We start from the raw sequence: 27,991 nt of genomic DNA, 5'->3' as shown, positions 1-27,991 counted from the left end.
TGACCCCAGCATTCTCTCCTCCCATCATTTCTTACAGGCCTGCGCACCTCTCTACTCGTGGCGGACCGAAAAAGACGTTGCGCGATCTGATGCCACTGGGACTTGCTACCTCTCTGTTCAGAATTTCACCAAATTTGTGGAGTACGCTCCGTGTCGAACAGGTCTCAGTCACCGCTCATGTTGTAATATTTGACAAAAATTATAGCACAAATAGCCACTGTTGTATAAGTATTATTTTTAAGTAGTATTATTGTTGTTTATTTTAAATTCATTTATTTTATTTTATTTTTTATTTTTTTTAATAAAGGGGCTCCAAACTAAATCTTCGATATAAACCTATCCATGGGTACAAACACAGTAACCCGACCCTGATTCCTTACAATTTACATTCTGGAAAGTGGGAGCAAATATTAAAGTGTTTTTTGTTGAATGTATTTTTGTTGAATGTATTTTATTAGTGATGCATTGTCTTGACTCCTCATGCGGATGTGTCATGTAGAAATCAGCGATGAGGGAGGACAAGGCTACTGCCAAGGAGGATTCAGTGCTGACTTCACCACGGTAAGCACCCCGTTTAGGACCAGGGTTTGTCCCCTTCCTCGGTTAGTGCAATAACGCACAGTTTTTTCTTCTTTTTCTTTCAGGACGGTCGAGTGGTGTTGGGTGGGCCCGGCAGCTACTTCTGGCAGGGTATGCCTGACGCATCATCCAATGCAATGCTGCTTTCTTTGTAATTAAATAGCTAACTGTATTTAAAAAAATATATATTTGGTCATACCTTAGGTCAGGTGATCTCCGCAGATAAAGAGGACATTATTAAGGCCTACTACCCGGGCTACTTTATGCAGTCTGTGGATGGTCAGATCCAGACAAAACAAGTCCAGGCCAAACATGACGACAGCTATCAAGGTAAATCGAATTTACCCTTCCACCCTTGATTATTAGTTTTCCATGAAATTTAAGTTTCCTTTTTTATGCCCCGCAAGGTTATTCTGTGGCTGTGGGCGAGTTCAGTGGAGATGAAGTTGAAGGTAACGTCATTTAAATGTTTAATGCAAGGCCAGTCGTTGGCAACAAATGCAATTGCAGTAGACTAGAGAGAACATGAAGCTAACCCAACCGTATAGGATTTTGGACCTGGATGGATTCTCAATACAAATAATAGACTGCTAGATTTCTTCCTTCTGTAAATCTCTACTTTATTTCCCTCAGATTTTGTGGCCGGCGTTCCAAAAGGAGTCATGCTTTATGGTTTGGTAAGAAAGTGCCTTACTTTTGTTCTCTTGTTTTGTGCTCAAAGACGGTCTGGATTTTAAGACGAACGTAAAATATAAGAGGGAAAATGTGGAGATAACCCTTTTATAAGATCATGTTGCGAGAGTGTCTTTGCTGTATTGCAGGTCTCCATTTTGAATGGAACAGACTTGAAGACCATGATTAACTACACAGGCGAGCAGGTGAGTTGGACCATGTTTAAATATTAAGAGATACGGTATGTTAATTATATATATATACATATATCTGTAAATCTGTAATTTGAATGTCATTTCTAGAAGTAAAATTAATGCAAAAAATATGGTCCAGCCACAATTTTCAGTGAAAAATACAGTGGCAAAAAATAAATTAAAATAAAATAAAAGTTTCACAATTTTTTGTTTGAAATCCATAACATTTAAACAAAACAATTGCACACTTTGCCTCCAGATGGGATCCTATTTTGGCTATGCAGTGGCCACTACTGACGTCAACAGCGATGGGTGAGTTTTCTCCCACCCAAAAATAACCATCGGACACTATTGGAGGCCACCAACTAGTCATTACAAAAATATTATTATAAAGTGTCTGAACCTAAATGACTTAATTGATGTCCTTTTTCTTTTTTTTTTGTCTGTAGGATGGTCGACATGCTGGTGGGCGCTCCCATGTTCATGACGCGAGGCTCCGACGGCCGCCTCGAAGAAATGGGCCGAGTCTACGTATACCTGCAGCGTGGCCCCTTGAACCTGGAGCTCAGCCTACTTCATCTGACGGGCACTCAGGTGTTTGGGAGATTCGGCAGCACCATTGCGCCGTTGGGAGATCTGAACCAGGATGGATTCAATGGTGAAAAGAGGCAACTGTGTTGTAATATGTGCTATTGGCTGCAGAGATTTTTGAGCTATCTCCCAAGCTGTCAGCAATCCTACAAAAATAATCACAACTTTTTTTTTTCTAGTGTTACTGCCATTTGACGCAGTCAGCTAGCATGCATTGACAGTCGTCACAGGAAAATAATATATATTTTTTTACTAGAATCAAATGCCACAATATAAACAGACCTCCACTGATTCTTGTTTGTTAGTTAGCAGTTTATTTCCTGATTATTGGAGGATGAAGAACAAAAGCAGGTAGCAATTTTATTCTGGTTGGACAGTCCCAATATTGACTTGTATCATAAAAAAAACCAAAAACCTCTTATCTAGATCATTGCTAAAGTAGACTAAAATACAGTTGGTGTACAATAGAATGTCACGCTTGCTCTTCAAAGCACTTACGAAGGAGTTTGTGCTGATATCATCCCTGTTGTGTGAACAGTTGCTAGGGGGGCATATTTGCACGGCAAAATTGCTAAGGCAAGCTGTTATATATTAGCGAGCTCTGTAGTCATTAATTGATTTATTTTGATGATCTATTTATTGTCTTTCATAGCTTGCACACAAGGTTCCAGTAACAGTGTGAAATGTAAGCTCTCCCCCCACCCCACAAATAAAACAAAACATAATCTCACCCTCGGCAGATGTGGCGGTGAGCTGTCCATTTGGTGGGGAGGAGCAGCAGGGCTTGGTCTACATCTTCAACGGCTTCCCCCAGGGCCTCCGAGAGAAGCCATCCCAGGTGATCGTAGGCCAGTGGGCTGCAGGTTCCATCCCCGCCAGTTTTGGTTTTGCACTCAGAGGGGCTAAGGACCTTGATAGGAATGGTTATCCAGGTCAGTTACATTACAAACATGTGCTTATTAAGCTTTTGCATATTTTCTGATCATTTCCTCGTCATCTTCTCAGATCTTATTGTGGGTGCTTTTGGAGTTGATAAGGCAGTTCTCTACAGGTATGTTCATTTAACGCAGAGGTGGGCAGTCCTGCTGGTTTGGGATGTTTCCCTTCTCCAACACAGCTGATATATGATCAGCTCACCAGCAAGCTCTGCATAAGCCTGATAACAATCCTATTGATTGGAATCAGCTTGTGTTGGAAGTGAGAAACCTCCAAAACCTGCAGGACTCCGGCCCTCGAGGACCGAGATTGCCCACCTCTGATTTAACGCCTCCCCACTAGCAGTAACAAAATTTTAAAACGACTAGATCTTCCAGACCCGTCATTTTGACGGCTTGCGCTCTCGCAATCACAACTCCCGAGCGATCCAGGGACCACTCATCATGATTCGTCAGACTCTCTGTCAGCTTCGTCTCAGAATATAGCTATAAACTCTCCTTTGTAGTATTTTTATTTTTTATTTTTTATTCGCCAAGGTGATCTAGCTTGTATCCAAAGCCAAAGCCTCCGTGCTGAATGGTAGATGCTACGGTAGCCCAGCGACATGAACGATGTACATTTGAAATGAAAAGAGCCGTCAAATTGACGGTCGCGGAGGTAAAGTAGTAATGACTCCTAAATATTTTTTTGATTTTTAATGCAATAAAATGGCAGCGCAGTAATGATATACATACTGAGAGAGGAAAAGTTGCAAGGCGAGGATCACTGTTGATCGATGTAAACAGAGTAACAATAACTCCTTTTTTGACGGCTCTGGGAGATCTCATGCTAAAATCTTCAAAATGATTGAGTTTTCATGTTGTCTTTTTAAGTTTCGCAAAATGCCTGTATTTTTGGTGCTGTAATCTTAGGACAAGTCCTTTTAAAACTGCCGATCCTAAGCCAAAAAAATGTGAATCAACAAAAAAATAGACTCTGCTGTTCTGGCATTCTCAATGTCAGTTTATTTGAAAATGGACACACTTATTTTTCTGATCCAACTCAGATGCGCCTCAGTCAAAATAAGCCAAACGAAATTTTGACATTATTGGTGTTCATTGTGTTTGTGAAAACCCAAACTGGCACTACTTCCTCAGCTGACCTTTTGATTCCATGTTCTTACATACTTATTGATTCTGAAATGAACTGGCATAGTTGTGTGGTGTTAAATTGTGTTTATATATAGTTTTGATGCTTTCTATTATTGCCAGGTAACACTGTTGGTATTGGGAGTAGGGCTGCCCGACTATGAAGAAAATATTAATCACGATTAATTTGGTAATAATTAAAATCGCAATTAGGACAATCATTTGTTTTTTGGTACAAAACAAGAAAATGTTTAAAGGTAAAAAACAAATAAATTTCTTTGAAACACTAATTATGCAAACCAAACCAGATTGATCAAATTTGTTATTTTAAAATAAGTACGAATATATACATTTAAACAACTCAAAATTAGGATTAATAATCTTTTATTTTCGTTCACGATTATGCCCATTTTGTAATGCTGGAGTGTAATAATTGAAATTGTAATTGAATTTCGAGAGCACCAAATTCACTGGCCACCTCAGCATGCTGACCCGTCCGTCTTTGTGGTGGTCTCTCACAGATCCCGGCCCATCGTCAACACCAGCGCCTCACTGACCGTGTACCCCACCATGATCAACCCTGAGGAGAAGAACTGCATGATCTCCAACGGGAACACAAGCATTTCCGTTTCTTGGTGAGTAACCAGAAGTCTACTTCTGTAAACACTTATTTCCTGCGTGATAAGGAATATGCGCGCCATCAGCGTCAGCCGAGCGCTGCTCTCATGTGACACATGTTTTTGTATTGTGCATTTAAGCGATATGTTCAATAGCAGCTTTGTTGCCATTGTGGCTTCTTACAAACGTGCACACTATTCCATTCCAGAGGAGAGGAAACAGACGGCGGTCACTCGATTTTCAACATGGTTGACACTGTGCTCATGTGTGCGCCCCTCTACCCCCACTCTATGAAGGAAACTTTTGTATACACATGTGTCTTGATTACACTGCCGCGTTGCTGTGGCGATGAAGAGTTTTCAGAGGGGATAATGGCAAGGAGAGTGAAAGGGGAGGGGCTTTTTCCCCCTCCCCTTTTCCTTGCAGTTGCTTTGAATGCGATATTGTTTGGTAGTGGAACACAGCTGGGAAACATCAGGACACGTAGACTCACAGTTGTGCTGGAGCGTTCACACACAGGAGCTTGTGTAAAGATATTAGCGCTCCTCAATAGAGGTCCTTGTACTTTGTCTCTTTCGGTTCTTTTTGGATAGGGGAAGGAAATGAAGGGGAGATTTAGAAAACAATTAGATTATTTGAATATTTTGCAGATGATTGTGTGATATTTGATTGATGTCACCCAGGATATGCCGTTATATTTATCTAACTGAAGAACAACTCATAAAAACTATTATTAATAAAAAATAGGTCCACGTGCAGGTGAAGAGAGTAATGTTTTCATTAGTTAACATTGAACTTAGATACATGTTAAATAAAATATCACAAAGATACAGTAGCAATCAAATTGTTCCGCTTTGTGTAATTTAAATGACTAATATTTGAATGAAGACATTGTTCTTTATTAAAATAACATTCGCGAGAATACAAAATTGAATGACACGTACCATTACACTACAAAAGTGTAAACATTAAACACTTTCTTTGCTAATTGGAAATCTTGTGGTTACAATGTCAATTTAAATGACCAAATATTGCAATCCAGGTTTAGAATACACACCTGAAGTGCTAATCAAATCATATTACCTGCAAAAAAGAGTTATAAGATACATGGCCGTATCCTCTCCTGGTTTTTGCAGCATCGAAAATGATTAGTTGGGGGTTGGCTGTCGAGACATCAGCAGCATGTTATGCAGTTGATGTCATGGGAGACGACTTCCATGGGTAACCTTTGGGCATTTAGTGCTGAAACCCGAGTGCTTGCCCAATTTCACCCTTCTTAACTTTGCTACTCCTCTTTACATGCATCAATTTACTAGCCGGCCTGGTGAAAGCTGGCTTCCAAACATTCCCGGTATGTTAGTCATTGTACTTGTTACGTTACACTGAAATGGGAAACATGTAAGGAATTGACTTGTGACTTATGTGTCGTCTTTTTATTGATAATTACACTTCTATCCAACACAGTGTCAACTTGAGCTTCTGCATATCCGCTGATGGGAAGCACCTACCAGAAGTCCTCGGTGAGACAACATTTCACATACTCGCTGTCATAAATGTCCACATTTTTCTCCTGCCTTGGCGTGCAGTTAGGCTATTTATTGAACAAATCCATCTTAATTTTGTCACTCAAACCATGTCATGTAAATCCAGCATTTGTAAAACCATCAGTCGTATTTGACATGTAGAACATCTGCTGACAATGTGAATCCGTCATGTCCTGAATGTGCATTTGTGCAGATTTCCTGGTGGAGGTGCAGCTCGACAGTCAGAAGTTCAAGCAGAAAGGAGCCGTGAAAAGAGCGCTTTTCTTGGACTCCCAGCAGCCTTTGCTGCAGAGGAACATAAGAGTGCGCCATGGCGAGCGTGTGTGTAACCACACCAAGATCTACCTAAGAGTATGTCCTATTTCACAGCAATATATAACGCTACGGTCCTTTACTGTGTCCGATCTGTTTTATTCATTAATTCATATTCATTATTTTTTTGGCTGCAGGATGAGAAGGAATTCAGGGATAAACTCTCCTCCATCTTGGTGGCCTTGAACTTCACCCTGGATAGCAACGCCGCTGCGGACTCGCACGGTCTGCGACCCATTCTCAACTATCAATCTCCCAACTTAATAGAGCAGAAGGTACTTCAGATTAAAATGTGTTGTCATTCTACATCACAGAGTACAAGGCTTAAAGCGCCTGCCAAAACATGCCTCTAAAAACTATGGCTGACTTAAGAATCACATCAAATTCAACAATATTGTCAATGCCTACTATTATAATTGATATCTCAGCTCCTGAATATAATTCCAAAAACATTTCAGAGCTTACACCTTTTCGCCGTCCATTCCGTTACAAAGCCGCCGAAACACATTTCTTAACAATATGTCACTGTCGACTGGTTACACTGATTTGAATTCCTTCCGCGCCGTTGTAGGGCTGTGCAATTAATCGAAATTCAATTACAATTTCAATTATTAAACTCCACAATTACAAAATCTGAATAATCGTAAACAAAAATAAAAGATTATTATTACTAAATTTGAGTTGTTTAAATTGATATATTTGCACCGTTTTTATTTTAAAATGTAAAAAAATCTTGTTTGTTGCAAAAGGAACTTGCATAATTATAGTGTTTCAAAGAAATGTATTTGTCTTCATATTTTTTTTTACATGTTTAAACTTTTTCTTGTGTTGTACCAAAAAACAAATGCTTGTCCTAATCGGGACTTCAATTATTACCAAATTAATTCTAACTATCGCAAATCTACATCAGCCACGAATACTCAAATAAAATTCCAAGACATGCTACGAGGCCCATGTTAACCTCTCGTGTATATTCTGATGCATTTCATCGGATAAGAGACCAAGAATTGGTCTAAACAAAACAAAATGACATATCCTCTCTCCTGGCTTTAAAGGGAGAAGAGCGCTCGAGATCTTCTGGCTCTAGTGGTAGAAATGCGGAAATGCACTCTCGGCCTTAATAGGTTAAAGGGTGTTTCCATGTAAAATGTGAAGAAATGACACATTTTCGGTCCCAGGTGGACTAAAGTTCGATGTGGAGAAGCAGTATGTGGACAAAATTCCATCTACAGGATGAACTTAGAGAAAGTATTTGAACTCTTCTGGAAAGACTTCCTATATGACTTTTGGAATGTGTCTGTGCGTACTGTTTTTCATTTTTGAGTTGTCTAATGTGAGACCTGAGAGAATTCCTGCTGGCTCGTCATCTCCAGTTGAGTTGTCCCAAAAGGTGTTTGAGGAGCTTGTTCCATGCCAAACGCATTGACACGTGCCTATGTGGATGTAGGAGGAAGAAAAAGAGCCTTCCCCAAAGCATTCTTGACCGTTTTCTACAAGTCCCAAAACAAACTAGTGTCCCATGTGAACAAAAAAGATGCGCTCTGACCCGGTGAGCGGCCATACAGTTTGTGCATCTCTCACCGTTGTATAGCGTCCCCCTTGTCTGGATCAGCACTGCTGCCTTCAACATATCAAAGCTTGTGGGCCTCTCACAGATGTGGTGCGCTGCCAAGAACCAAGACCTTGAGCTAAAATATCAAACTTAAATCTGGCAAAGCTCCCCTTTTTTGGATAATCCAGAAATGCACCATCGTCATGTGTCAATTGGGGGCGGGAGTAGTGTTGAAGATATTTCATTTCATTTCATACGCACAGCCAGAGCTTATTGTGATAACGCAGCCCCGGCCTCCGTCAGACTGTGTGGCAGCAACTTTTCATCAAGTCTGAATGTGTCTCAAAACTCACTCGCGCTCTCTCATCCTTAACATATTCCGCATGTTCCTGGCAGGATTTATGGTCTCATGCTGGATCTATTAATGGCCGTCATTTTGGCTTAATTTGCATGAATCTCAGCTGTTGTTCTTCTACGGAGCTTGAAAGTATGCAACAAGGCCCTCATTGTCCTTCGTGACTTTGATTAATGAAGCACTCTCGCTGGGTTGAACCCTTCGAAGGACACTTGTTTTCAAATACAGTTGATTCCAAATTGTTCGACCTGATAGTTACACTGTAAATCTCACATGGATCCACTCTGGATCGTTGTTTGTCCACTGCTAGTCATATTTGAAACTTATCATTTTTTAGGTTACTAGTACTTGATATTTTAACACGTGCTAAGAATAGTGTAGTCTCCATTAATTATGAAGATATTTTTATTAGGGGGGGGTCAAAATTTGTGCGTTAATTTAAAGTTCCTTTAACACCACGATTAATGACCGCTCCTTACTGGGGGAATTCCAGTCGCAAGTCAACAGAAACGTCCACGTCCAAATTTAGCAGTAATACATTTAATAATAACGCATATATTTGTGGAAACTGAGGTCAAGTTATATTTTACAATTTTAAAAATGTGCAAAATTTCACAAGTAAGATAGCTCTTAATATGAAAAGAAAAATGCACTGAGCTGTCACCAGCGTCTCATAAATGCAATTATGCCATCTAGTAGCAGAAAAATTACCTCAGCGCAAATCAATAGCACACTCCTTTTTTACCCTACAGTACGTCTTTGTAATTTTAACTCTTATTTTATGAGTTATGATGAAATTACTGTATCAGTGACTAAAAGATGCCGCCGTCTTTCTATTAGTTTAACGTCTTTTCCCGCTTTTATGTTTACAAGAGTATGACAACTTTTAATCGTGAGTAAACTATTGAAGTCATGCGATTAATTACGATTAATAATTTAAATCACCTTACACCCCTAATTTTTATATCGAAACCATAATGGACCAGAACTTACTAAGGAGAGCACATGAACTCTGTACCGCTTTTCCTCACTAGGGTCAACACATTTGTCTTAAATTTATATTCAAATGGTTTGGTGGGGGGAAAAAAAATCACTTTTATTCCACTGTATTTTTCTCCACCTTGTGATTAGCTGGAAGAAATCATGTGATAACCTTATAAAACGACTTGCGTTATACTCTTTTTTTGTGTACCACGGTTCATCTGATGATGGCCTCCTGAATATGTTCGCCATCATTATACTATAAATGTTGTTGTGAAGCTCCTTGCGTCACATGTGTGACCCACACAGGTCCAAAGAAACATGTGCGTAGTTAACATGGCGGCTTCCCTTGGTGTCCATAATTAGAGCCTGGTGTTGGTGTAATAACAGAGGGGGGTGGAGGCGGGCGCATTGCTCTCTCTAATCGCCTCCTTCTATTTATTATCCGTCATCACCAACATCGTGACACTGACAGTCGCAGCCTGATGCAATTTAGCTCTCCGCATGTACAACGTTGATCGAGCAGCAGCACTTTCTGTTCCTTTCTCACCTCAAAAGCTCCAATTCGTATAGAAATGTCTTCTTCTTTTTTTTCCTGAAGTCCGTTTGCAGAAAACTAGGAAATCTAATATTTCTGACCTTTACGACTAGGTCAGTGGTTCTTAACCTTTTCATGACGCACGGCGCATAAATCTCCGGCTATTTATTGTGAATGAAAATGTTTTAAAACTGTACTTTATTTTTGCTGTTGTACATATTTTCAACTAAAATGAATAAATTATTTCTGTAGTATATATTTAATGCATCGCTTTGATTCCCGCGCTTTCCCTCGCGCCATGTTTTTTTCCATACCCGCAATGCATTGCAGTCTACATGTGCTGTATATCAACCCGTTTGAGTGAACGTCGATGTTCACTGCTTTTCAGAGTGCATTGTGGGTAATTTTGAGTGCCCTATATTCAGGGCATGGACATTCAGACGCCACTACAAAATGGCGTGACCCTCGGGAGTAGGGTGCACATTCGGAAACAGCGCAATGTCTTTTTTTTTACAACAAAAGATGCCACCACCGAACCGCTAAAAATGACAATAAACGATCTTGGGTCATGATGACATATTTTGACTTCACATTTTGTACTTTCTACTCTGGCAACAACATGAACTGTTCATTATCGTAACTTCACTTGAATAGTTCCATTTACATAACAGGCGGTTGACACATGCAGTGGAAGTCAGTATTTTAAAGACGGTCCTAGAATAATGTGGCCTCTGCCCGTCTTAAGACTTTCTACAGCTTAACGACGTTGCCTCTTTGGTTTCAATGGGGTGGCGTAGCGTGTGGGGAAAGTGTGTCCCGCCACAGAGCGCTGTGATGTGGGTCGGTGGTGAGATCGGTGAGCTTGCAGCCACATGCTCCGTTCTGCGAGAACGTATCCTTCCCTTACGGTCGGACTCATCGTTTCCTCCTGTGACGTTGCAAACGCAAAACATATGCGTGCCGGCACAGCTGGCTGAGCAGCGTGTGTGTGCGCGTCTGCTCCTATCATTAGCTCGCCGGGTCGTCCCATTGAGCCGCTACAGTGTTTGGGATCATCCGTCTGCAATCCTATAAATAAAAGAGAGGAGCCTGCGATCCAGGTGTGTGTCGGAATGTCATCAGTCATTGCACATGTCGCATCATGCTACACTCATCCTCATGTCCGCCTTCAACACGTGTGATTTATTATCCACGCAATTCACAAAAGAAGTGTGCCTTCTTTATGTTAAAAAAAAAAGTTTTAAATAAATGTGTGTTTCAGGCTCAGATTCTGCTGGATTGCGGAGAAGACAACATCTGCGTCCCTGATTTGAAGCTGGCAGTCCACGGGTGAGTCTTTCATTTCCTCTCACATTTCTTGGAATCCATAAATGATTGATGGGGAAATACGCTAGATTCCCCAAAATATAAAGTCTTAATTTTGCTTGAAATCTTAACTCATTCACTGCCATTGACGGCTATAAACGTCAAAAATTAATTTGAACTATTTCTATTAGTTTAACTTTCCCCCCCACTTTTGTTAACAAGAATATGAAAAGCTAGACTTAAAAAAATATATATTTTTTTTATTTTATTTTATTTATTTTTTAAACGAAGAGTATTAAAAATAATTAGGGGCGTCAGGCGATTAAAATGTGTAATAGTAATTAATCGCATGATTTCAATAGTTAGCTCACGATTAATAAAAAAATTGAGATTTGTTCTAAATGTACAATATATTTCGTCTAGGTTTTCATACGCTTGTTAACAAAAGTGAAAAAAAAATGTTAAATAGAATAAATAAAATAGATATAAATAAATTAAATAGAAATAGTTCAAATGAATTTTCGACGTCTAAAGCCGTCAATGGCAGTGAATGAGTTAAGGACCAAGCACATTTATTTACTACAGTAATCCTCCGCATCATTCCACTTGACTATTCACTGATCGCAAGTTCACCTAAAAAAAAGACTAAAAACGTGAGATTATGAAATTGGCATTGTGTTTTGGTGTTTCTTTGTTTTCACGATGAGAGCATTTTATTTGCAAAACAGTCTTAGAGCGAATGACATTGCTGTCGTTTGTGTGTAAACGTTGACAGTGGTGTTCTGTGAAAACAGAGGACATGCGTTTTAAGTGTTCAGTGGATACATACGTGAGTGTTATTATTATTAGTGTATTCTATCAATACCCATTTTATCAAAGAAAGTGTACGTTTACTACGTTACTATTTAGTTGCTCTACTTGGTATACATTTAAATGATTATGAAGTACTATGCAAGCAAACAAAGTCATCAAAAGATGGTTCTAGATAAGACACGGTTTTCTAGGTCAGTGTGTAAACTTATTCTGGTATGTGTTGATATTTCTTGGCCCCTGATGGATGTAACACACAACCTTGGTCCAATTCCCCTCCAAGTATTTATTTGAAAGTGCATGCCCTATTCCAAACACTTGCTCTTTCCCCATATTTTATGGAAAAGAAAAGAAAAGCATTCTCCACATTCTGAGAATTTGACACAGCGACTCGCTTTGCCATACAGTATAACACTTTTGTGTTTTAGTTCCGTTCCGTCTTCAATTCCGCTTATCCGGGGTCGGGTCGCGGGGGCAGCAGCTTTAGCAGGGAAGCCCAGACTTCCCTCTCCTCAGCCACTTCAGCCAGCTCCTCCGATGGGATCCCAAGGCGTTCCCAAGCCAGCCGTGAGACGTAGTCTCTCCAGCGTGTCCTGGGTCGTCCCCGAGGCCTCCTGCCGGTAGGACATGCCCGGAACACCTCCCCAGGGAGGCGCCCAGGAGGCATCCGAACCAGATGCCCCAGCCACCTCAACTGGTTCCTCTCAACGTGAAACACAAAACTTTTGTGTTTTAGTATCAACGTTAAATGTCCGGTGGAAAATTAACTACAAAGGATTTGCAATTAGTTGAAGGTTTGATGCAAATCAACCATTTGCACTCCGACCTGACTGCATCTGTTTTTGTCGCATCGCTGCTGGCTTAAACGCACCAGAGAAAGGTCAAACGTCAGTGGGTGCATGACGTTAAAAACAGGAAGCGCGTTTGGCTCTCCAGGTGCTGCGATAAACAGGAGGCAGGCAAATTGTCGGGAAACGTGAGTGTCGCGTGCCAAGGGTGCAAAGGTCCCGCCTGATGCAGAAATCTGTTAGCATTTTCCTCCTCCCTGATGCTCCCTTCTCCGCTCTGTCATTTTGATTTCACATTCCTATATTTATCTGCCATCTGCATATATGGGCGACCCCTCGCTTATGGAACAGCCTGCTGCGCGTGCATTGAAAGCACAACTCCAGAAAAGTGCCATTAGCGCAATCAGGACCATGTCCGAATATTTGGGCCAAGGGCTAATGTGATGGCCATGATTTTTAGCGCAAATTCAGCCAAATGCAAAAAAAAGAGAGGCAGTAATTCCTGCAGTGTTGTTTCTTGCATTGGGCTGCCAAAGCACACAACCTGTTGGAGGAAGGGGTCCCTCAGGGAGGCTTCACAGTGTTGTGGCCTTTTACTCATTTGCAGTCGTTTAGTTTTGAAAAAAGCGCAGCGCCAGTTAGAAGGCGACTACAGCTGACTTACAGGAGGACTGCTCGCCAGCTCTCCCTTTATGAGAGCAGACGCTAATTAGAAGCATGTGCGTGACCCTCGCTATGGAATTCTGCATTGTTCCAGGGAATGGGAGGAAGCAGAATGGGAGCGCTGTTGTGCTATGGTCCCAACGTTGCGTGTAGTGTGTGCAACAACGTAGATAGAGAGCTTGTTTACTGTCCTTTGAAGGTACTGTGATGTGTTGAACTGTTCATTTGGTCAACGGGAACTAAACAAATATTTTCATCAACACACATTTTTCACCAGACGAAAACTAGACTAGACTGGACTGGACTAAAACCCTCATTTATAAACAATAACTGGCACTATATCAGTATGCATTTTGGTCAACTAATGAAATGTATTCCAATTAATAAAAACAGGACTAAAAATCTGTAGACATTTTATTTTTAGATGAGATGAATATTATGATTTTGTAAAATCGTGTCTGCTAATCTGTCACTGTGGCACTGTTATGTCACACATAGTGACCCCCCCCCCCCACCCTTTCAAATCTGCAACTAGCAAGTGCAACATGCACAAACATATGGGACAAACACGAGGTGGATTCACAGTGAAAGGTTAAAAAAAAAAAACCTGAGGAGATTCTAGTTATAGCGTAACATCAATCAAACGGATAATGCTCCAACAATAATGCTAATCCAACCGCTAACTAATCCTGGCTAATTTACTAGCTCGTGGCATGGAGCCATAGTAGCCACTGTAATAGTGTGTGAAGTTGTTTTTTCATCAAAAAATGGGAGAAAATTTTATGTGAAATAGTTTTAGATCCGAAATGCTCAACATGACCTCCTGACAAAAAAAAAAGAAGAAGAGGAGTAAAATGGTTGTCCTGACTAAAAGTAGACCAAAACATTGACAGTTTTTGTTGACTAAAACTGACGAAAAAAATGATGTTATCTTGGACTAAAATGCTAGATTTCTAGTAGACGAAATAAAAACGGGATGAGTTTGACTAACTTTGATTAAAACTAACAAGCGTGATTGAAACTGGACTGAAGCTGAGACTAAATTTAAAAATGTTTGATCAAATTAACACTTTGTTGTCACAGTGTGATTTTCAAGGTCATGGTACCTTGTAGTACTCAGCTGTTAATTATGACATATTTTTTTATATGCTTTACTTTTATATTTTTCTGCTCTTGCCCCCACCAAAAATGGACCCATGTTATATATGACACACGCATTTATTGTCCCGGCGACACCATTTGACCCCAATTCGTAATCATGTATCCTCTTTGCTGGCTCCTCAGGGACAGGAAGGAAGTGTACCTGGGAGATGAAAACGCCCTGACCTTGACTTTCAACGCCAGGAATGAGGGTGAGGGCGGCGCGTACGAGGCCGACCTCTACGTGGTGCTGCCACCCGAGGCCGACTACAGCGGCATCGCTCGTAATAACGAGGTGAGCACAGCTGCGTTGGTTGGCCAATAAAATGAAAAGCACTTCCAGGAATTTTTTGGACACGCTCTCACTTTTTCCTTCACGTTTGGCCTGCAGAGTTTGACCCAGCTGACCTGCAGCTACGACACCGAGAACCAGACCCGATACCTCAGCTGTGATCTGGGAAACCCCATGAAGTCTGGCACCAGCGTAAGAGCGCCGTCCCCTAGGCACTTCTGTTGCTCTAACGAGCAAGTTTTATGGCCATTAAAGAATGACGTACATCTCGTATTTGCTTTCCTTTGTGGAAAAAGTCAAAGTGTCATCCAGAGACAAGCTATATAGGAACAGTCAGCAGGTTTTAGGAAATGTTGTAACACACTCCGAGTGAAGCTTTTGTTTGGTTTCAGTATTATTTTTGCCATTATGAGTAACGAGACTGTACTTAATCCTAATTTAGCAGCCATTTATTTTCTATATCGCTTGTCCACTTTGAGGTTTTTGCTAAACTAGTTATCAGCCAATCACAGGACACATATAGACAAACACTCATCCACACTCATATTTACACTTATGCACAAGTTAGACTTTAGTATATTTAAATGCATGTTTTCAAATGTGGAAGAAAGTCAGAGTAGGTACACAGGAAAAGAAAGACCTTATTTTTGGCAATACTGATCTATCCAATTTTCTAAAAGAGGACATTAACCCAAAAAACTTCTTTACAATAATATGTTCTTCATGCCCCTACTTGTCTAAACGCAACATTCTGATTTTATGCGTTTGTGGAATATGAATTAAACAGCAAAATCAACCCGTTTTAATCCATTTTAAGGGGCGGCCATTTTGCCACTTGCTTCTGACTGAAAATGACATCACAGTTGCTCAGGGCTCAGGTAACAACCAATCACTGCTCAGCGTGCGAATGTCATATGACCAAACTCGGAAAACCGGTGAGCCGTGGAAAAAAAAGCGAGAAAGAAAAAACCATACCAAAGGAATAAATTTTTATTTTTTTTACTATTACCACTAATATTTCACTTCTCACAGTCTGAACTCAACAAATGAACATTTATTGTACTGAGCTTACTGTAAAATAAACACACGATAAAAGTAATGTTACACATTGTATATTTCAATAGAAGAAATAGCTCATTTTAACTACACCACCATCTTAGTGCTAGCATTCAAAGGAAAACGCTGAGTGGCTAGCAAAAATTAGCATTAGCCATCACAGGAGGGGTTTATCTTTAAATGACAATTATTCACAAGCACAAGCGCTTATATTCGCTTTATTCTATCATTTATATTCTATATTCTTACTAATCTGTGAAAAGCGAGTTATACTAATAAACTGTGCCACTTTCATATAAAATGGGATTTCATGGTACTGATGGAATTTTCTCCTCAGCTTTGGGCAGGTCTTCGTTTCACGGTGCCTCGGTTGAAAGACACACACAAAACGGTCCAGTTTGAGCTGCAGATTCGCAGGTAACAGTTAAAGTCCCAAATGTCTCTTTTTGCTCCTGAGGTCAGTTTACCGCAATTTCTCTCTTGGCGTCTGCAGTAAGAATGAGAACAACTCCCACAGCGAGGTGGTGCCTTACAAGTTGGAGGTGGTTGTCCAAGCTGAGGTCATCCTGCAAGGGTGAGAGGGAGTTGGTGACCTCAAAGTCTTTTGGTGACTCACCAAGCATGTTCTCAATCCCACCTTCTCTCTCTCTCCCTGTCTCTCTCTTTTTTTTTGAAGGGTGTCTCGCCCAGATAAGGTCTTCTTCCCACCGGCCAACTGGAAGGTGACCAAGAACTACGAAGTGGAACAGGAAGTGGGGCCAGCAGTGGAACACATCTATGAGGTAAGCACTTCTTACCCTTCCCGCCTCCGTGACACATCCAGACAAGACTGTTTGTTCCCCTGTCCTCTTTTAAGCTGGTCTCGATGAGCAGAAATAAGAAACGAAACACACCGGAATTGATGTGGAAAACAAAGACAAACACGTTTGCTTGGGCTACGTTAGTTTACTGTGGAAAATGTTACTACCCTTTGCGTCACTGTTTTATCAGCGACGTGATGACAAATTTCATTTCCTGTTTGATTACCACCAGAATCATCCACTAGGTCATCATCCAAGCGAGTGGTGACCCAAGACATAACGCAATACTATACTATCATCAGGGTTGGGAGGGTTACTTTTAAAATGTAATCCATTACAGTTACAAGTTACCTGCTAAAAAAATGTAGCTAGTAACGTAATCTGAGTACCATAATATTGAAGTAATGTAACTGGATTACTTTTGGATTACTCCGATATTGAGTATGCTCATGAAGACAAAATAAAAATAAATATCACCACAATATATATTCTATACAATGTGTCCCTGCTATTTGCGGGTGATAGGGACCCGGGCAGCCGACAAATAGAAAAAAATCCTTGTGTAATTAAAAAGCATGGAGGCTATTGATTGATTGATTGAATGAAGGCCATATGCTGTTTTTGAACTGTCACTGAAAGCAACCACACCTCATAGATAGATGGATAGATAGTCATCCAATGAAGATGACGATGTGTGACATCAACTGCAAAATGATCTTTTAACCCAGTCACGTGTAACCGCGTATATGTTGTGCATGATGTTTAAATAGTAAATTTGTGGGAGGAAGATTTGTTTGGAAGGTGTAACTCACATTATGGTTGTAGGCTAGCAGGCTAGCTAGCGAGAAGCTACAGCGCGTAGCATGCCGCTGGACTCTAAGCTCAAACTTTCGCTCTGAGTAAATTCCAGTGAATACCGGTCGCCATTTCCTCCTCCCGTCCGTGAAGCTTTTTCAAACTGCCCGCGTGTGGAGGACTCGTCTAGTCAGTTCGTTCGTTCCCACCTCCCCGACATGTAGCAACGATCCCACTTGCGCGGGCGTGCACGCACTCTCTCTCTCTCTCGCCCTCTTTCGCACTCTCTCTCATCGTAATTGTAATCCCTCGAAGTAATCCCCATTTTCAATAAATGTACCTGTACCCTGATTACATATTTTTTCCTGTAACTGTAATGGAATACAGTAAAAAAAAATTGCAATCTGATTACGCAACGGTACATGTATTCCGTTACTCCCCAAGCCTGACTATCAGCTAAAATCCTGTAGATCTTGCTGCTAACACCGCATTGGTTGTTGTTTTCCAGCTGGTGAACAACGGGCCCAGTCGGATTAGCCACACCCTGCTGGAGCTACGCTGCCCCCTCGCGGCTCAGGGTCACGCTCTGCTTTACCCTCTGGAGTTCTCCACCGAGGGCCCCGTCAACTGCACCTCCAGCAACATGAACCGCCTTCAGCTCAGAGTGAGTGCAAGCTCCATAGATACACATCTGCTCACATTCTGACCTCTCAGGGGCTCGCACAACTTTTTAAGACCTCCCGCTGATTACCGGCTGGGCTGTATGATTAACTGTCCACCAGCCCGCCAGCTCCACCCGGGACGGTCACCCCTCCAGCGCTTTGATGAACCACCTCAGTGGCAGCCAGCGGTGTGCCCCCTCCCTCCAAATAGAAGGGAGTTGTTTGTGTTTACAGATGTTGGGCAGAGCTCATCTGTGTCCTCTTTAGGGAATGGTAGAGCCGGCTACGCTTCCATGCGTCTGATTAATGGCACGCTGACATCGGGGCCTCAGAAATGGGAGAAAAGGGTGGCGTCGGCAAATGTGTGATGCTTGTCTCTCGCTTGCAGCTCAAGCACACGGCGACAGAACCACCTCATCTGGCTGTGAAGGCCCACGAGCATCATGTGGAAAGGCGAGACGCGCACAGGAACTCGCTTGCGCACTTGACTAACCTGGTAAGATAGACCCGCTTTTGGAAGTATTTACATTTATTCAAAGGGGAAGTCAACCCAGACAACATTCTCTTGACAACAATATGTTCCATGCAGCCCGACTAGTCTAAATACAGTATTCCGGTTAATATTGCATTAGTGGAATATGAATTAACTCATTTTCTCCCAAAAACATATACGGTCTATTTTAAATGTTTTAAGTGTCCCAAAGACGTATTTATACATTCTTTATTTTTATTTTATTTTTTAAATGTTACAGCATACAGAAGGCTTTGATGCAGCCTCTCCACTGCACAAAACGGTTGAAGCAATGGTAGTCATTACAAAAACGGCCAGCAGGTGATAGCAGAGTAGAAGCGATCAACCAGGGCCATGTTGAAAACAAGCTGATTTACCCACAGTTCTAAGCAGATTTGTGAATAATGATGAAACTTAGCTAAATTCTAATGCTAATTGTTGCAAAATGGAAACAGATAAATATTTTTTTTCTGTGGGCCTTGTAAAATCAGTCAAAATCCAGTAAAACAGCCAGGAACGAAGGGGGTTGCTTCAGTGAATGGCTGGGAGTGAATGAGTTAAGCAGTAAAATCCAGAAGGCGCGACCATTTTGTCACTTGCCGTCGAGTGAAAATGACATCACAGTTGCGCAGGTCTCAGGTAACAACCAATCACAGTACAGCTTCAGAAAACAGGTGAGCTGTGATTGGTCGTTGCCTGTGCCCTGAGCAACTGTGATGTCATCTTCAGTCGACAGCAAGTGGCAAAATGGTTGCCTCCTCAGCTGTATTTTGCTTCATTACTCATATTCCACAAATGTAATATTAATCAGAATGTAATTTTTAGACTAATGAGGTCACATATAAAATATTATTGTCAAGAAATGTGTAAAGTTCACTTCCCCTTTAAGGAGACATTATGCAATGCAATTGAAAACTACTCCAAGGTGTCTTAACATCTGTGACATGTTTTCATCACAATACACATCTTATTTGTCATCCAAGTTGGTGACTGTAAGCCAGCCTTATAATACTGCTGCAATGACATTAACTCATTCACTACCATTGACGGCTATAGACGTCAAAAATTCATTTGAACTATTTCTATTAGTTTAACATTTTTTTTCCACTTTTGTTAACAAGAGTATGAAAACCTAGGGGGAAAAATAGTGTACATTTAGACTGGATAGAAAATTTGTGATTAATCATGAGTTAACTATTGAAGTCATGTGATTAATTACAATTAATTAGTTTAGTTTTAATTGTAATTAATCACATGACTTCAATAGTTAACTCATGATTAATCACAAATTTTATAACCGGTCTAAATGTACAACAAAAACGTTTTTCTTCATACTCTTGTTAACAAAAGTGGAAAAAATGTTAAACTAATAAAAATAGTTAAAAATATTTTTTTTTTTTACGTCTAAAGCCGTCAATGGCAGTGAATGAGTTAAAAGGGAAGTATTGTCAGATTTGTCCTTTTTGTCATAACTAATAATAACTGCCTTAGGTTGGGGCCCCTTTCACATATAGTTGCACCATTGATAGTCCCAGCTGCATGCCTCCATGTGTGGATACCTGCCTCAAGTAAAGGCATCTTTGTGTGTGTGTGTGCGTGTGCGAGTGTCGGCTGATGTCTTCAGTTATGCTTGTCTAGCATGTACGCACGCAATGTAAAAATGGTTCAAATATTTTACCTCGCAGTCCACTTGGTGCATAAGGGGCATCCCCTTCCTGACCACTGAAGCCCACAAGTGAAAATATGTTGGACTTGGCCCTGAAGAATTCTCATTCCCTTCCCATAGATCTCTCTTTTTTGCCGTGGGTAACGACGAGGTTTGAGCAGGAGGAAGTGGCCGGTCTGTTTGATTAGCCTTAATAAGTCTGTCTCACTTCAGGTTTACCTCCCGCTGCGTTTACCCTCCGTCAGCCTCGTAAGTGAACCAAAAGCGCTCCCGCAGGAAACCCGCTGAAGCCTCTGCGTCTGGGGGCGGTCTGGAGGCGGTCTGGGGGCGGTCTGCCTCCATTGCATGGGGCCCACGTGTTGGCCACTGACCTGATTTGTGGGAGCCTCGTTAGGCAATCTTGAGGAGAAATAGACTCCTTTCAGCAGTTGGGCCCGGATGTGAAAAGGGTTATTTTTCTTTTCTTTTTACAGTCAGATGACATTCCTTCCAATCTAATTTGAAGCAGGCATGGATAAGGGTTCTTAACATTGGACTCTCTTGTATTTATTTGACCTGCAGCATTAATGTGGCTCCCATTTGTTTTACTTGAATGATTAGTTAAGAAAAATACTTTCCCCTTTTTGTGTCCTTCACCCGTCAGCAGACAGAACCATTTTGTAGGCGGCCTTGAATGTACAGTGAATTTACAGTCGTCGGTCGAACGTAATGAATTCCAGGGTGCGAGTTGACAGCTGATATGTTTTGAAGATTTTCTCATAGCAAAGGATGTATATTGAAATCTGTTCCAGGTTCAAGTGGTTGCTATCGTAGCAAATTAACTTTTTTTTGATGGAAATTGTGTCAAAACAAAATTGTGTCAACTAACTGTAAGCATTCAAATGAGGTCTTAAGCGGTGATTAGAATCACACAGCCCCGTTTTAAAAACATTTTTAGCTGCCATCAAAGTGTAATTAACCACTGTTGCAATCACGCGTGCGCTGTGTTTTGTGTAGTCGTGCTCCAATGTGGACTGCTGGGCCTTGCAGTGCCAAGTGGGCCTCCTGGAGAAGGGGACCACCGCCATCCTCAAAGTTCGCTCCCGCGTCTGGGCAGAGACCTTCATGGAGGTTTGTGGACCTTTTTTTCCAAGCAGAACCAAACTATCATCAGATTGGCCATTTTGGTTGTGCGCGCTATCTACGGTCCTTGTTAGGGCAGGGCTGTCAAGGACATCCTTCAGGATTTTTTTGTTACAGACAACTTATTTATTTATAATATATTATGTATATTATATATTTATTTATTGTTTTCTCACTTGTTTACATTACTGAAATGCTCTCAAACTTGTACTGAAATATCTTTTAGTTCAGTAGTGTATGTAAGCAAAAAAAAAAAAAAGTGTTTCAGTATGAGAGCATTTTGTGAGATAATCCTGAATTCTGTCCCTGACGAACCCCTCAACTACAATGTCGTGTTAATTTTGTCCGCCATTTTTAAAGTGAGTCTCAGTTTTAGTCCAATTTCATGTGACGCTTGTTAGTTTTTATCATAATTAGTCAACCTCATCCAGTTTTTATTTAGTCACAAAAACTGTCAGAACAATCATTTTACCCCTGTATTTATTTATTTTTTCAGCAGATTATGTTGAACATTTCGGATCTAAAACTATTCCACATAAAATGTTCTCTCATCTTTTTGATGAAAAACAATTTCACATACAATTACACCATATCAACAAGTGGCTACTATGGTTCCATGCTATGAGCTAGTAAGTTAGCCAGCATTAGTTAGCAGTCGGATTAACATTATGTTGGAACATTATAGCCGTGGATTCATGTTAAATTATAACTCTAATTTACTTTATTTTTTTCCCGTACTTTTCATCGTGAATCCACTTCTTGTCTGTCCCACGTGTTTGTGCATGTTGCACTTGCTAGCTGCAGATTTGAAAGGGGGTGTGTCACTGTGTGTCACATGACCGTGTCACAGTGACAGATAAGCAGAGGCAAGATTTTACAAAATCATATAATCGTCTCGTTTTTTGTTCACAGGCTAAAATGTCCATAGATTTTAGTCCAATTTCTATTAAGTGAAGTGCATTTTCATCTTGTCTTCATTTGTCGACAAAAATGCATACTGATTTAGTCCCAGTTATTGTTTATTAATGAGGGTTTTAGTCTAGTCTAGTTTTAGTCTAGTGAAAAATGTGTGTTATGTGGAATTATTTTCGTTGACGAAATTAACACTACTACAATGCTAATAAGTGCACACTCAAACAGATGAGCACAAAGGGGTTACCTGGTCTCTGTCGCCGCCTAGCGTATGACAGTAACATTACACGTGACGTTTCCCCCTGCAGAGAGCGTATAAGCAATATGTGCTGGAGTGCTTGGCCAGATACAGTGTGAAGACCATGCCTTACGCCATCCCGCCCAAACACGTTCCCAGTGGACACAAAAAGGTATTTAGGATGATTTATTTGATTCATTTTTGACCTTTTTTTACGTTCATGATCCACTCAGTGTGCTCCTGTGGTCCTCAGGTGGTGACCCCAGTGGTCTGGAACAAACCCGACATTGAGAACTCGGTGCCGCTATGGATCATCATCTTGGCCATTCTGGCAGGTTTGCTGCTTCTGGCCTTGCTCATCTTTGTCCTGTACAAGGTCAGTAACGCCGCAGGGGGAGACGAGACGGGCCGAATCTAAAGTCTGTCATGACCGAACTGTCGCTCCACGTCGTCCCGCAGTTCGGCTTCTTCAAGAGATCCCTTCCGTACGGCACCGCCATGGAGAAAGCCCAACTCAAACCGCAGGCCGCCTCGGAGGCCTGAGCGGCCCGCGCGAGGCTCCCGCTAGCATTGGCCGCCGAACCGCAGAAGCAGGCCACATGATCGCAAGGGAGTCACACGGCGGAGGATTGCAAAGCAGCAAAGAAGCGAGACCACTGGAACTACGAGACAATTCCACACACGCTCCCAACCAAAATGAATGTTTTGTTTTCTTTTGTATTTATGTTTGCCGGCAGATCGGTTGGCAAAACAGATTCAGATCCATTCTTAGGTGGTTTATGGAGCTGACCTGTCCAGGATGCTCCCAAGATTGTCCCCAGATGCATGCTGGGAAACATCTCCAGCACCCGGGACAGGTTCAGCGGGTTATAGACAACCGCCGGGGGCGGACGCCGAGTTCGTCCGTGGCCAGGATGGAGGGAGGACGGGGCTGCGTTGAGTTTTTTTTTTTTTTTTTGCACTCAAGAAAATCTACTGATTCACTTCCAAAGACGCCAAAGACTGATTCGCGCTCGTTACGAGTTCTCAAGTTGCCTGCTACTGATCGCTTTGCTCGTTCACCGGAAACCTCTGAATAGCTCGAGATGGGACTGGAACTGGAACATCTTGAAGCCTTCGCTTTAAAAGTTCCACCAGAGATCGTTTTTTTTTTTTTGTACTCTGAAGAGTCATCGTGCCTCCAACCCAAACCTCGAACCTGACAATCAGCAGCATTGTAGCCTGGACGCGGAGGCTTCACGTCAGGAAGGCGCACATTTTCAGCTTGGTGTTACTGTGACTGTGACGTTACTCTATTTATGACCCTATTGACAAAAAAAAAAAAAAAAGGAAGAAAAAAAATCAGCCCACTACCACAAGACTGCAGGACTGAACTTGATAAAAAGACTGTTGACATTTTTTAATTTGAGTCTTGTTCTTGAACTTTGACACGCAAATACTTTGACTTTTGAGTGTGCTGGCAAACATGCATTTGTGTGAATGGAATATTTATGAATGTTAGTTTTATTGTATGAACTCCTCCACTGTTCCCAGCGATAAAGTCCTGGTTAGCCCCACTGAGCGTTGACGTCGTTTTCCCGCCACCATCCAAATTTTGCAGCCAAAGCCTTGATACAAGAAATAACAAATCGGGGTCCAAATAAACATGTTTTGCCATACAGGTAGTCCGAGAGGTTCGTGATATTGTCAAAATGTTCCAAGTATTATATCATAATTATCATAATTAGGCTAAGGCTACTGATTGCCATTGCCAGTGATGGAGTATCTCGACATTGTCATTTTTATGTTCATTGATGTAGAATGTCGATATGATAAAAATATTGTCATTGGTGTCGAAAAATGACGATGCTATGGCTTTAAGTATCATTTTCAAACAAAAAAGGCTAACCAGGTGCTGGGAGCAAAATGTTTAAATGTGCAATATTTATATTCACTTTTTTTTTTTTCATGTCTGTGTTTGATTTTGTGTTTGCGATAAGCACATATTTCATTGTTCAGGTTCCAACACTTTGAATGGATTTGTCACCACTTTGTTGCACGGATGCAGACAACCAACCTCGTAGAGATGACATGATGAAGAATGCGCTGTATGGTTGCGTCTGTCCAAACATGACTGTTTTCTACTCACAAATATGGTTGGCCCGATTGAACAGCGCCCTCACGTATAGAATAGCGAGTTAATATTCGTCAAATGGTCGACAAAACTCTTGGTCATGTCAAGACATTATTTATAAGAACAGGGTGTCACCTCCATAGTCTCCTGTGGTTACATCATATGAAGGCACTGTACCCTTGATTTGATTTGGAATTTTTGGCATGTCCGAGCCTTCTTTTTTTTTCTCTTCCAAAAAAGACGTTGTACATATTTATGACTAGGAGAGTATTTCTGAATCCAAATGGTAACTTGTGAATTTTCTCACCCCATATTGGGGATTTGTTTTATTTTTGCTGGAGGTCTTGTAGGTCAATTTGTTCCTGTTATGAGTTCAAATTTTTACATTTCTACCTTGTATGATTTGTATTTTATTAAATAAACGGTTTCTCCTTTTCACAATTCCCCCCCGTGGTTTCATTGAATGCATATCATTGGGAAAATAATTTATTCATAAAAAACAAATATATGAAATATGCCTATACAGTGCATGTACTGATTTATAAACATTTGTGCATACACGACTGAATAGTGAAAAGCTAAATGAAGTGTTCCTGTGGCATTTTGTGAAATTGTGTGTGACGGTTCTACACGATAAATAACCCAACGGCGTGTTGGAAAGACGTCAGTTTGATTCTGGTTCAGCATAGTCTTCTCTCTATATAAATAGCAGCCAATTCCATTCCTTGAGTCAGTCTCCATCACAACCGGCGACCCCTGGAGGTGCCGCTGAGTATTTGTTTTTGCCGTTTGTTTATTGCCGCTAGCATTCGAGTGTCCTCGATAGCTGCGTTAGTTTGCGCTGGCTGTCGATCACATTCAGGTTCTGAATGTAGAGTCGGATGTTGCTGGGAGTCCGCAGAGGGAGGCCATGGTCCGAGTCTGTCAAGATGGAGGACGGCAAAACAGACGGTATTGTTCTTGCTGTGAGTTGTAATGAACAGAACCTTCTCCACACAAACGTCAAAATGTTTACGTACATGTCGATATGCGAGCAGCGGGGCCTTCCAGAAACATTCGATCGGCAAATCCTCTCTGTGGCGACGAAGGCACTGCAGAAGAGGGAGTGGAAAAGTGTCACTTGGTGTCAGCGAACGCAGCTTTTGCCTACCACTGGGTCATGGACCGGCACCGGTCCGGTTAACCCCTTCTGACCCATAGACGGTTGCAGTGGACTGTGGACATTTGCGCGTCTAAAGCCATAAACCGCATCATTTGGATGATGTCAACGCTTGGCAATCGCAAGTTGATTTACATGATGTTCGTGGTGAAAATGTTACATAATGGCTTAGTAAGTTTACAACACGTTACAGGCTTCCATATTATCCTGGCGTCGACTATAACAAATAAAAACAAGAGATAACTGCAAACGTTTCCCCCATGTTGTTCTTATGTGGGAAAAGAGTCAAAATTAGCACCAAAAAATATTATTATTATTATATTTGCCCAACAGAAAAAAATACAGGTCTGAAGGGGTTAATGCGTGTGTCCCAATACTTTTGTCCATATGAAAAATGTTGCCATACAGCAATATTGACACTCACCATGAGGCTGGCTCCGGCAACCTCGCACCATTTTCACAGTCTTGGCAATCATGCGCTTGTGAGCAGAGGACATTTTGGTTACAAAAAAGCGCCCCAGTGCTTATCATTTGTTCAGAAACTCGGTAAGCCAAAATCTGTCTTACCATCTTCTCAAAATTCACCAGTCGGTCGACCAAGTTGGCATTTCCCTCATGGATGAACGTCATGTCTGGCAAAAGACACAACAGCCAGTCATTTTTTTTTTTAAACTATGTCACTGCACTGTAGCGTTACTGCACAATGATGCTAACTGCTGGTGACCTTGAGTTACCTTTGAGTATGAGAGGCATGAAGGGGATGTAAGGGGGGCTGAGCTTGGCTACAGCCAACCTGTAGGCTCGGTGGTTACGTGAAGGATCCTGCCCCGGAACGACATACAGCAGACGTTGCATTAAGGGCAGCGGCCACCAGATGGCACCATTTTTCTTTCTAATATAAGATTTCAGTTTCAAGAACCATGACAGTACTTCCCCAGTACTTTGTTTTTCTGACTAATTTTTTGGGGGGAGCTTTGTTTTTTTGAGTATATATACTTTTTAGTTTTCTGTTTTTCAGAATATTTTTTTCAGTTTTCAGAAAAACAGGAGGAAAAATTACTCCGAAAAACAGAAAGATGGGGTGGGGGGGGTTATTATTCAGAAAAACAGGGGGGGGGGGGTATAAAAAAAAAATAGAAAAAAAATATTCAAAAAACAGGGAAAATAAAAATAAAAAAAACTGGAAGAAAAAATAGAAAAAAACCAGAAAGAAAATTTTTATTTTTTATTTTATTTTTATTTTTTTTTTACCTCTGAACTCCAAGTGACATGTTGCAGACTCGCTAATAGCGGAAGCGGACACTTTCCCGCATACCTTTATATGCAATAAGATGGTCACGTTTACTTACTGGCTCTCAATAAAGGAATGAATGTTTATACTATATTGTGTTTGTTCTCTAATCTCTGATTTTAAAAAATATTCAGAAAAACAGAAAACAAATATTCAGAAAAACCCAAAAATAATTATTTTATACAACAGGAAAAAAATACTCAGAAAAACTGAAAAAAAATCTGAAAAACAGGGGAAATATGTATTTTTTAAAACAGAAAAAAGGGAAAATGTTCAATAAAACAGAAAAAAAACTTAAAAACAAAACAAAAATTCGTCAGAAAAACAGGACTTTTTTTTCAAGTGAATGCAATACACTTCCGTACTTAACACATTTGTGACACACTTTTTTTGTTTGTTTGTTTGGTGATGTGACATAGTGAAGTGTATCAAGTGCTGCCTACAAGAGTAAAAGGCACATATAAGATATTTAGACACTTGTTTTGAATAATGAAAACATTTGTATTATTGTCCATATAGAAACTCTGCATTGGCACAAAGTGTTTTCAGTCAGACTTACCATCAGCCTTTCGTAGGCGCAGTAGATTCTTTTCGTCTTGCTGGGTATTCTCTACAAAAAAACAAAGAAAAGCTAACGCTGAAAAATAATGGTGACATTACGCACACTCA

At 41.0% G+C, this 27,991-nt stretch overlaps 2 protein-coding genes across 3 annotated transcripts in view; one reads left to right on the top strand and one right to left on the bottom strand.

The window, feature by feature from the left end:
* itga5 (integrin, alpha 5 (fibronectin receptor, alpha polypeptide)) overlaps window positions 1-25,313 on the top strand; it is a 47,076-nt gene extending 21,763 nt beyond the window's left edge. Inside the window, exons 5-31 of the mRNA XM_086067342.1 lie at window positions 38-161; window positions 500-561; window positions 645-690; window positions 784-909; window positions 987-1,031; window positions 1,213-1,256; window positions 1,401-1,457; window positions 1,705-1,757; window positions 1,895-2,103; window positions 2,777-2,968; window positions 3,042-3,087; window positions 4,621-4,734; window positions 6,182-6,237; window positions 6,455-6,612; window positions 6,711-6,848; window positions 11,261-11,328; window positions 14,850-15,000; window positions 15,097-15,189; window positions 16,391-16,470; window positions 16,547-16,627; window positions 16,730-16,835; window positions 18,157-18,312; window positions 18,699-18,806; window positions 21,484-21,597; window positions 22,830-22,931; window positions 23,013-23,135; window positions 23,219-25,313. Of these exons, the coding sequence (XP_085923468.1) occupies window positions 38-161; window positions 500-561; window positions 645-690; window positions 784-909; window positions 987-1,031; window positions 1,213-1,256; window positions 1,401-1,457; window positions 1,705-1,757; window positions 1,895-2,103; window positions 2,777-2,968; window positions 3,042-3,087; window positions 4,621-4,734; window positions 6,182-6,237; window positions 6,455-6,612; window positions 6,711-6,848; window positions 11,261-11,328; window positions 14,850-15,000; window positions 15,097-15,189; window positions 16,391-16,470; window positions 16,547-16,627; window positions 16,730-16,835; window positions 18,157-18,312; window positions 18,699-18,806; window positions 21,484-21,597; window positions 22,830-22,931; window positions 23,013-23,135; window positions 23,219-23,302 (2,736 nt within the window). The 3' untranslated portion in view covers window positions 23,303-25,313. The remainder of the gene's footprint in view (window positions 1-37; window positions 162-499; window positions 562-644; window positions 691-783; window positions 910-986; window positions 1,032-1,212; window positions 1,257-1,400; window positions 1,458-1,704; window positions 1,758-1,894; window positions 2,104-2,776; window positions 2,969-3,041; window positions 3,088-4,620; window positions 4,735-6,181; window positions 6,238-6,454; window positions 6,613-6,710; window positions 6,849-11,260; window positions 11,329-14,849; window positions 15,001-15,096; window positions 15,190-16,390; window positions 16,471-16,546; window positions 16,628-16,729; window positions 16,836-18,156; window positions 18,313-18,698; window positions 18,807-21,483; window positions 21,598-22,829; window positions 22,932-23,012; window positions 23,136-23,218) is intronic.
* A 29-nt stretch (window positions 25,314-25,342) lies between these two features.
* Window positions 25,343-27,991, bottom strand: part of rapgef3 (Rap guanine nucleotide exchange factor (GEF) 3) — a 30,147-nt gene continuing 27,498 nt past the window's right edge. For both annotated transcript variants that reach the window (XM_086067343.1, XM_086067344.1), the window contains exons 22-27: window positions 27,882-27,932; window positions 26,766-26,853; window positions 26,599-26,663; window positions 26,456-26,510; window positions 25,892-25,963; window positions 25,343-25,793 (exon numbers count right to left, since the gene is read on the bottom strand). In XM_086067343.1, the coding sequence (XP_085923469.1) occupies window positions 25,675-25,793; window positions 25,892-25,963; window positions 26,456-26,510; window positions 26,599-26,663; window positions 26,766-26,853; window positions 27,882-27,932 (450 nt within the window). In that variant the 3' untranslated portion in view covers window positions 25,343-25,674. The remainder of the gene's footprint in view (window positions 25,794-25,891; window positions 25,964-26,455; window positions 26,511-26,598; window positions 26,664-26,765; window positions 26,854-27,881; window positions 27,933-27,991) is intronic.

The sequence above is a fragment of the Leptonotus elevatus genome, chromosome 2, assembly GCF_054856555.1.
Source record: "Leptonotus elevatus isolate MCC_2025b chromosome 2, RoL_Lele_1.0, whole genome shotgun sequence".
NCBI lineage: Eukaryota > Metazoa > Chordata > Actinopteri > Syngnathiformes > Syngnathidae > Leptonotus > Leptonotus elevatus.
Note: the sequence above shows the minus strand (reverse complement) of the source record. Positions and strands in the feature narration are given on the sequence as shown.